Genomic DNA, 11,065 nt, shown 5'->3' with positions numbered 1-11,065 from the left:
CCAAATTATGGTTTAGTAATCCATTGTTATTGGTCCTGAGGCTTGATGATTTTAATTGAAACTTGCAGAATATGTAAAAGATATATTCTCAACAATTTGACGTTTATTTTGCTAAAATTCATACAATAGTCTTCGGACACCTATCAAAAAATAATGAATTTTAAATGTTTTTGTGACGTTTAACTAATTTTCGCATTCAAAATTAAAATACTTTCAGTTGAAACTTTCAGATTAGTTAAAGAACAAATTTCTCCAGATTTTGGTTTTTAAGAAAAATTTCGAACCTACTAAAAAATCAGACAGCCCTATTAAATTGCACTGATTTTTGTCCAATGAGTCTGATTGCAATTCACTACATTGTGTTTTGTATATTCTTATCCTTATAGTTTATATATTATAAAAGGGCTTACATGCAGTTAAGGACTGAATAGAATTTTCCTTGTTCATTGTAATCTATTTGTGTCAAAATCTAAACAGGTTTTGAAAAATTTACTTCCTTTTTCATAACACTTTAAAAAATGATTTATGTATATAGGTCAATTTTAAACCCCCCTATTGAATCACAATTGTTTATATTAATGATATTAAAGTATGATGTTACTCATAACATTATGTAGGTTGCTATGGAATAAAGTCGTCAGTATAATATGCCAGAAGTGCTACTGGCTGTGTATGTTAAAGATCCCTGAAAATTTTGAAAGACGCCTTTTGAATAGAACCTTGATCTTTGTTATATTTTGCTTTTGGCATTATCTCATCTAAGGGTGACAATATGCTTTAGGATTAATTTTTAAAATTTTATTCTTTATCAAATTAGTAATGCACAATAAGTATCCATTTCCAGCACTTTTCATTCGTATGAAGGACATCACTCCAATTTTTGGAATCTTTCATGTACAGATAGTGCTGATACGATATATGGATGAATCCATGTATCACAATACTTCATGCCACGATACAGGTATCATATTGCTAGGTCGTTTATCGATAATTGACGATACCTTTCAAGTCGGCAACTTGACTGAAATTTTGGTATTCATTTATTAGCTGGTAGACGTGTAAAATTTTTACCCCATATCGCAATATCTATCATATCGTGACCCTTGCATCACGATATGTATCATGATTGCTGTTACCCAGCATTATATAGACAGCTTGTAGCACAAAATTAATGGCTTTGGTTTACTATCCCATCTGAACAACCTGATGCTATTTTTTGTCTATGTCAGCACTAATTTGGGTTAAAAATTTGAATGTTTTATCCCGATTTAAGCAGGCATTAATCCCTGTAGTCTTACCAGCAGTACACTAATACATGATTGTCAATTGACAAGTCAAAGAGAAGTATGATTTAACATCAATAGATACTTGATATATTTTTACTTCCATATCATTGATAAGTATGATAAACATAACTTTTAGCTTTTATTATTTTTCAAAGTTTGTCTAAACTATAGTTTGATAGAGGTTGACTTTAGGTTAATGTGAAAGGTTATATGTTAGAAAGAATTTGGCATTCTCAATTCATATAGCTCCAAGCTTTTACAATGCCTTGACTTTGACTCAAACAATGGGAACAATTGGACAACTCTTGTTTGAATCTTCTTCATTTGAATGGAACTATTCCTTTTGTCTTCCGGAGTCTTCTTCTTTAATTCCTCATTATATTGATCACATGATTGTAACATGTAAGAATGTGAAAATTTGAAGATAATTGGAAATTTGGCTGTTGCGCAATGATAGTCATTGTTGTGGCTTAATTTTGCATTTAAAGATGGGTTTCTTTATGTTTTAGTGTCAAATTAAGCGAACTATTTTATTAATTGGTGATTTGGTGTTTCTAATGAATTATCACACATTCTTAATCATATCATTAGGTTCTTATTGCAAATAATTAAGAGTTTTAACCAATCATAGATGTCCATGTATGTACATTTCTTGATTGGTCACTCATTGGAATTCTGATGGTAATTCTCTTCTAATTTAGTTAATTATGAATAAATATGGACATGTAAGACTATTTTTATACTGGTATTTTTCCAAGTAATTAGAACACCTCTACTTTCTATTCATATTCGTATTAGCATTTTCATTTTCATAAATGATAATAAAGGAACCCATCTTTAAGTATACAGCATATTGCATGGCATTGTGGAGACAAACGAATATGAGTGAATATACTTGTCTTTTTGACAAATGTTTTGAATGGTATGTAGGGTTTCTAGGGTTAAATTTGTCAAAATTTGACATGATCATTTGATAGATAATTATTTGGGAGTTGTGTAGATATTGTTACTGATAGTTGTAAATTACAACTTGTAATATTATATTCCACATATTTATGTAGCATATTCTTTTGTAGTTATGAGTCAAAACTTCCGTGTCTAAATATTAGAATATATTGGAGCTGTCTGTATGGAAAGGCATTATCGTTGTCATATGATTTGGTATTTCTTTATAACTATCTTAAAGTTGACGCCCTGTTTGATTGTTTGCTTTCCTACTTCCTTGTAGATTTTGTTTTCATGTGCATATACTATTTTTGTACATTTACTTCATGTATTGATAATTTATATCCTTTATACATTATTGTAAAATATCGTTTTGAAATCGAGGAACTTAACACAAAATGTACTGGTTATCGATGCGGAATAGCATTGGCAGCCGCGATGGTTCAGTGAGTTAGACACTTGCTTGTTAACCTGAAGGTCCAGAGTTCAATCCCAGCATAGGTCAAGATAGTACCGTTGGATTTTTCAATCTGGTTTCCCCCTGTCAGTGATGCATGTAGGAGAGTTAGACAGAATGGGAAATAAACCATGGCCATGTGTGCTACAGACTGTGCACGTTAAAGATCCCTCCACAATTGGAAGGCTAATGTCATTGTCCTGGCAAAATTTCCTTTATTGGACACTGCATGGCTTTGCCTGTCTGAATCTTGATATAATGATAACTGTTAATTTAGTTTTTTGTTTTGTGTTTACTTCTTACTGTGTTTGATAATTTGGAATGAAGAGTGGACAACTATGATTGGTCTATAAAGTATGAATCTGAGCCAAACATCAGAGAACAAAAAGAAAGGTCACCTTCAGAAACAACCAGAATTCTTAATGTAGCTTAATTTGATTAGTTTATATATTACAAACCACCATTTTATAGCCCAAAAATGACCAAACGAGTGCAGAGTTTTTCATTGGCATCTAAAAGTCGATCTTCACAATATCAAGTTATTACAAACTTGGTACTTACACCTTGACTGCAATAGCCACTATTATTGTATCATGGAAGATTGGATTGTACGATAGCAAATACAGCTAATCAGAGGCCTCAGCAGAAAGTCTTTTAACAAAAAGCCGTAATGTTTTAGCCTTTCTGTCAAGGGCTCTAAATGGCTGTATCCATATAAGTACAAAGTGAAGATGCCACAAATTTTCCATCACAAATGCCACTGTTCACTGATAATACTATGTGATCTGTCAATATCTCGTTGAGGAAACAAATCTTGCAGACCAAATCACTGATAGAGCATTGAAACAAGCCTATTTGCCATCCTGGCCACGTATTCTTGAAACCATCTTAGCCCTAGAATCAATGTAAGAGGATAAGAACCTAGGACATCCTAGCGCTAAGATTGTTTCGAGAATAGATGGCCAGGTCATTCAAGATGGAAATGGATTAAAAAGCCTGGTGTCTGCGTTAATGCCTGTTATTCATTAAATTGAAGTGTTCTGTCAATTCTTTATAAATTATGTCAGTTCTTGTCACTTAGAGTGATTGTAAAGATTGTAGAGTGGACACTATTTTTTCTAGTGACGAAACGTTTTATGTTAAGTAATTATTTGGCTACCTGAAATGCAAACATTTAAGATTTATTTGAGCTTCATTTAAATACCATCAAGAGCATGTAGTTCAATAAATTTTAGAATTCAAACACTCAGGTTTTTATTTCAAGGGCAGTTTAATTCTAGACCTACAGATTTGATCCTTGGTATTCATACAAACATATGAAACTTTAATTTTGCAAGTGATGGTTATGGTAGATTTTTACTATTATGATATTTGCCTTTAAATTACTCTATTATATTATTTCAGGTATCATGTAATGTTGGAGATGGTTGTACTGAAGGTAATGTTACAACATGTGGTGGTGATCCTACAGAAACAGGATATCAATGTGTCGATGATAAATGCAATTGTACTACTGACTATTATGATTCTAGTGGAGTTTGTACAGCAAGTAAGTCCTTCCTTATGTTTTTAAATGTAGCTTTTAAAATCTGTAACATTCAGTGTCCAAATATTTAATAATATAATAATTTATATAATAATATGATTATTTACTTCAAATATTTAGGAGTTCTAGCTTTATGTATTTTTCTATGAAAATGATAACTAAGTATAAGTTATTACCGCTTATGGACAAGAGACTAACTAAGAAAATCACAACTGTATTTCAAAGTGGGTATGTTCATTCTTGAGTGAAATGCTGTCTTTAGGTGACTTTTCACTGACAGGATGTCAAAAAGCAAGGCAAAAGGCTTCATTGCTACATCTATATATGTAAGTGAACCAGTTTTGTAGGTATTCATTAAGGGGGATTCTGCTTTTTTGTAAAACATTTTCATTTTCAAAACCCTCGTAAATTATACCTGAAAATATTTCTAAAGTATGCTATTTATATATATGTATCTACTTGATCAAACTGAATTTGTTTAAAAAGGGTTAATCAAAAACTGAGAGTACTTATTATTAATTAAGCAGTTTATACGGGTTTTCGGTGATTGGCTTTATAATGGCTCACTATATTTAGTTGAAATCTTTAGAAAACGTAGGAGAAATATTTCTCTACAATAAGGCGTTTATTTTACTTCTAACAGCCTGCAAAGAGCATAATGAACTTTATTACGAATTTGAGCAAAAAATGTTTTCGACCCACATAAACAGCAATTAGATCTACAAGTTCAGGAGAATCAAAAGAAATCATGCCATTCATTTCTATAATCAAATTTTAGAATTAAAAAATGCAAAACACTTTTTTCAGGCATCTTGTTAAACGTCCATCGGTCCGTCAACATTTCTTGTGAACACAATAGAGACTACAGCTTTTAACTGATTTTAATGAAATTTTGTGTGATCATTTATAATGATGAGATCTTGGTCAAATTCGATCTTTCGATGAACGGTTTTTGAGTTATTGCCATTGACTTAGGAAAAAACGCGTCAAAATTTGTTCGTAAACACTAAAGATACTACAGTTTTCAATTGATTTTAATGAAACATCGTGTGATCATGTATGTTGATGCGATAATTATGCTAATTGCAATGATGCTAATAATTATTAAGAAATATTGTCTTCTAAATGTTTAGTTCAATTGAGGATAGAGATCAATTAGAGCAGCTCATTGTGTGTACTGCATGTATATCCCACTTAATATATTCACTGTCATGAACAGCGCTGTAATGGGCATTTAGAATATTTTATCACTTTATCCAGTTTTAATCTCTAGTAGTAGAAGTTGTCGCAAGATATCACATACAATTTTATACATTTTACCTGCTAATAAATTGAAATCTATGAAATAAATTAAAAATTTACCTTTATTAGAACTAGGATTTAATGGAACATGTAACAGTACCACTGGATGTCTTGGTAATTTGACATGTTCATCTGACACTGATGGTATTTGTGGTTGTGATAATACTCATTATCTTGGTGGTGAAAATAATTGTCTTCAGAGTAAGTTTTCTTGAAATTGATAACATTGCTTAGCCCAAATTTTAATGCTTTTTAACCTCATAAATAGGCAAATGTAGAGCACTTCATCTACAATTATAAGAGAAACCTCACTCTGTCTAACCATTATGAAGTTTGGGAAAAATGATTTGGCATTTTAAAAAAGTATAGTTGTAGATGATAGACACCAAATACCTTTTAATTGCACAAACAAGCAGATAATACCTAAAATTATAATTATTATTACGTTTCCCTTTTGACAGCCATAAACCACTTCCCCATGCCCTCCACCCCTATCTTCCTTCCAACATGCTTCCTATTTACAGCAACAATTTAAATAAATTTAAGATTGTCTTGTTTTTTTTAAGATAATGATTAAAAAGAAATTTAATACATCATCTTTAATTTGATTTATTTAAGAATTCTTGTTTTCTAGAATTTCTAGTTCTTTCATTGTGATGTCTTTTATAACAATGTGAACTTGTTTAAACCACTGGAACTCCTTCTAATATATAGAGGATCTTACCCAGTTCTTATGTAATATGAAATGAGTTGCCATATTTAAATTCCATAAGCAGAGTGAAAGATTCTATTTATCACACAACTATCATATGCATATTTTCCATATATTCCTTCCACTATATTATGTGGAAGTTAAGTTATTTGACACAATTTCATGCCTTTCACCTTAAATTTTAACTGAGTTGTTAACTTCAAAGAATACCATGTTCTGTTAAGACCCTACATTACTTAATTTGCATAGTTATTAACCTGTGCTACAATTTCATATCATTGTTATAAACTTGTGTTATGAACCTAAGAACAGTACTGTTTTAGAAAATGTGATGAAATGTTATAGACTCATCCAGATATCTTTTGGTTTGTATTGTTTTGCACTGCCAAATATCTTGATTGAATTATGAGAACATCTCTTGAGATTTTTGGATCTGTGTCCTGTATCTAAAACTTATTTTTGTTTCTATAGCTAGATATAAGTTGATAGTTATATTCAATTAGTGATTTGGATTAATACAAAATATTATGATTCATTTGATTTTAATTGATTAGTTAGAATACAACTAACATTTTCCAATTCATAATTTATATTTTTAAATATTTATATTATAATTTTAAGGAAGAGTGTTAATAATAGTAAAGTTTGTACAATTTTTTTTTTTTTATGAAAATCAAAATTCATTAAACAAGGATTACTTCCTCTTCATGTCAACCAAAGTAGACTTTTCAACATTATCAAATACAAAAATTATTCTTCAATTTCCCATTAAATTAGATTTGAGAGATTTGTAGTTTTTTGCTTGAAATATTTTAATCGCTACTCAAGAGATGCATATTTTAGTCAATGATACATGTATTTACAATTATTAGAACCAGGATTTAATGGAACATGTACCAATATCACTGGATGTCTTGGTAACTTGACATGTTCATCGGTTACTGATGGTAAATGTGGTTGTGATCATACTCATTATCATGATGGTAATAATAATTGTATAACTAGTAAGTTGAATTGCCATCCAATATTTTTGCTGTTCTAAAATTTTCGTGCTTTTTAATATCACAGTAGATAAGAGTTGTGCACCTAAATAAAGCTAATGAAGTGTGAAGCCAATATTTGACCATAAAGTTTCTGAAAGATGGTTAATACTTTCAGATAAGTAAGAAATTGTTGACTAAAAAACTAATATGCACTGTATTTGTGTATGGTTTGTAATTGGTTTATTATTATGTAATCAATTGTTTTGAAAACAAAAAAAAAATATCTCTTTTTGTTGAGATGCTGATAGATTATTTTGTGTATTATTGATATACATTTATTATTAGTAGTGTATTCAATAAAATTATTACTATATTATGAACATAAGGAATGCACAATAGTAAATTCCATCATAGCAGAATGCAAATTTAGAATGAAAATCACACATCTATTTTTCTATGAATGCACAAAAACGAATTGCTATAATCTTAGTAGTGTCATTTTCTCATGTACAAAGAATCAACTTATCAAAAATATATTATCAACTAAGATCGGTGTTGCTTCTCCAGTGTGAAGCTGAAATTAGGCTCCATAGGTTTTTCATTGATTTTCAGTCTAGACTGCACATGTAAATGGCAAAAAAGGCATTATTATACTTGTGCAACTCCATGGGCTTTTATGTCTCATGTTTTTTTCACCAAATGGACACCTTAATATTTTTTGACCCAGGTCAATGTGAAACATTTAATGTGATTCTAAGTTGATACAGGATATGAATTACTACAATGTATCTATGTTCATTTGTTAGAACCAGGATTTAATGGAACATGTAACAGTACCACTGGATGTCTTGGTAACTTGACATGTTTATCTAATAGTAAATGTGGTTGTGATGATACTTATTATCATGATGGTAATAATACTTGTGTTCAGAGTAAGTTTATATTAAGATAAATATAGTCTAGAATTTACCGTTAATAGTTAATTTCTCTTTTGATTTTTCATATTTTTTGTTAAATGAGTTTTCACCATGTTTGAATTCATAATTGCTAATTTTTCTAATAAACCAGAATATCCTTCAGGGTTAAACAATGTCTTTGAATTGTTTTTTTTAGAAGTGAATCTACTCTCTTAAACTTTTGTTTGCTTTGAAAATTCTGGTCAGCACAGGTTGTTGTACAAGACAACTGGACGTTATAAAGAATTTTAGTCCCAACTTTTTGAGTAGTGATGCTTATGTAAAGAAATAAATTGTGTTTTTAGAATTGCAATTTCTAGTTATATACATTATTTTACTATTTAATATTGAAAATATCTCTAGTTAGAAATATAATGAATATATTTTGATGATCTGTCTTAAAAATTGAAGTTATCCTTTTTATGATTTATAAGTCGTAAAGAAATTTCTCTGGCTTTTAATAGTCATGGATCTGGATTTTACATAACCAAATTATAAAAAAATCGACTTTGTTAAAAATAGGATGAAAATGAATAGTGCTGTTTCTTTTGTTCAGTTTCTGTTTTTATAATTTTTTCTTAATTTTTAATCAAATTTAAAAATGCTTCACAACAGATCATTCAAGTATTTAATAATGACATATTAATAAGATTTTCTGACATAATTATAATATTCTCCTTTTGAATAATCAAAAAACTGACATGAATATCTAGAATTTGTTAATTTGTTTGAACCAGAATTTAATGGAAATTGTAACAATACCAATGGATGTCTTGGTAACTTGACATGTTCATCTGATACTAATGGTACTTGTGGTTGTAATAATACTCATTATCATGGTGGTAATAATACTTGTGTTCAGAGTAAGTTTTCTTGTCATTGGTAAATTGCTTTTAGCACAAATTTTGAATTTCTAACCTCACAAATAAGCATTAAAAATCAGCTCTTCTGCAATTATCATAAAAAACCTCGCTCGGTCAAACAGAAGACTGGGTTGGAGAAACCAACATGATATTTCGGGAAAAATAGAAAAACTGAAAAAAATAATTTAGAGTTTTAAATGAAATAGAATTGTAGATGAGAGACACCAACCAACTTGTAATTGCACAAACATGTTATGTTTCCCTTTTGACAGCTGTTAAACCATGTGTGTAAATGTTCCTTCTCTCCTTTCCTTTCCTCCGTGGGATCCTCTGGCTCAGTGAGTTCAATGCTTGCTTGCTAAACTGAAGGTCCAGAGTTCAAATCCGGCATAAGTCGAGATGATACCTTCAGATTTTCAAACCGTTGGTTCGGATGGAATAAAAAACCGAGGCACCATGTGCTACTAGCTGTGACAGTTGGAAATTGAAAAAAAGCAGGCTAATGCTGCTGTCCTGGCAAAATTTCACTCATTGCACCCTGCATGGCATTACCCCTCTTCAGTCTACATTAGCCCACATGGTGCTTTCTTTTCCTTTCCTATATACATCAAAATAGTTAAACACAAAGGAAAGTACAGTGTCCTTACATACAATTATTAACTTTAAACTAATGATTAAAATTCTTGTTCTTGTCCTCTAAAATCTAGAAGCTATTTTGGCTAAAGAGCAAATTTATATATCAATTCTAAAAATTCTAAATTATTTTAACTTAATTAAAAGTAGAATGAAAATAAATTTTTTGTTGTTTTGTTTAGTTCTTTTTTTTTAATTTTGTTATTTTACTTTTAATCAAATTTAAAAATTCATGAAAACAGATCATTTTAGTATTTAATAATGACATATTCATAAGATTTTTAGATAATAAATCATTTTGAATAATCCAAAACCTTCATTGAACAAAAACTATTGTTTGATAAGAATAACTATAGAATGTATCTATGTGTTAATTTGTTAGAACAAGGATTTAATGGAACATGTACCAGTAACACTGGATGTCTTGGTAACTTGACATGTTCAACTGATGGTAAATGTGGTTGTGATAATACTTATTATCATGTTGGTAATGGTAATTGTCTACCCAGTAAGTTTATATTAAAATACATATAGTGCTGTCTAGAATTTACCATTTAGATCTCTGTAGTTTTTATTGATATTTTTCCATATATGCTTTTGATATTGAGGAAGTCAAAATTCACTCTTATAAAACAGAATGTCCTTTATGGTTAAAGGAATTCTTGAAAATGCTGTTTAGATCGTGAAACTACTCCTAAAACTGTTTATTTGCTTAGGCTCTGAACTGAAAGGTCCTGAAGAAAATGTCTCTAGTTGAAAACCCAATAAATGGTAGTCATCATTGAACTGTCATTGATGGTCTGTTGTGAAATTGAAGTTATCCTGACTTGTGAAAATGATAGCAATTTCTCTGTTTTTTTTTAATGGTCATGGCTTATGCTATAAATGGCCAAATTAAATGCAAATTAATTAATTGCTCAGTCCTAATGTATACATGTATATATGCAAATGATTGAAAATGCAGCACCCATTTTGAAGTGGTCTCAGCAGCAAATTAGAATTTCTAATTATATTTTTTTAAATAAAAGTAGAATGAAAATAAATAGTGTAGTTTCTTTTTGTTCTGTTTCTGTTTTTTTTTTTTTTTTTTTTTTTAAAGATTTCCTAAAAGAAATAAATACTAGAGCCACACGTGGCACAGAGTGAGACTTTGCAAATGTAACAATTTGCAAAAGACCCTGAAAAAATCAACCTTCCACAATAATTAGATCATGTGCAAAAACAGTCTAAAGTTGAGAAATTTTCATTTTTTAGAAAATTCTAATACTTGAAGTAGACGTCAGACCTCACAAATGAAAGTATCAGCAGATAGCCAAGGTCAATGACCTTTGATCTTGTAAAGGAGAAGGTCTAAAAAGGTCAAGATCAAGAGATATACGTCA

General features: G+C 30.0%; 1 protein-coding gene across 1 annotated transcript; it reads left to right on the top strand.

Annotated features, from left to right (window-relative positions):
* Positions 1 to 2,629: 2,629 nt before the first annotated feature.
* LOTGIDRAFT_169283 (hypothetical protein) lies at positions 2,630 to 10,829 on the top strand (the record flags this gene model as incomplete). Its single annotated transcript, XM_009067602.1, has 8 exons — positions 2,630 to 2,677; positions 4,093 to 4,237; positions 5,606 to 5,737; positions 7,121 to 7,252; positions 8,038 to 8,163; positions 8,925 to 9,050; positions 10,066 to 10,191; positions 10,783 to 10,829. 8 exons carry the CDS (start codon positions 2,630 to 2,632, stop codon positions 10,827 to 10,829), a joined length of 882 nt encoding a protein of 293 aa, XP_009065850.1.
* Positions 10,830 to 11,065: the final 236 nt, after the last annotated feature.

Source organism: Lottia gigantea (assembly GCF_000327385.1).
Source record: "Lottia gigantea unplaced genomic scaffold LOTGIsca_84, whole genome shotgun sequence".
In the NCBI taxonomy this organism is placed as follows: Eukaryota; Metazoa; Mollusca; class Gastropoda; family Lottiidae; genus Lottia; species Lottia gigantea.
This window is presented reverse-complemented; position numbering and strand designations above follow the sequence as displayed.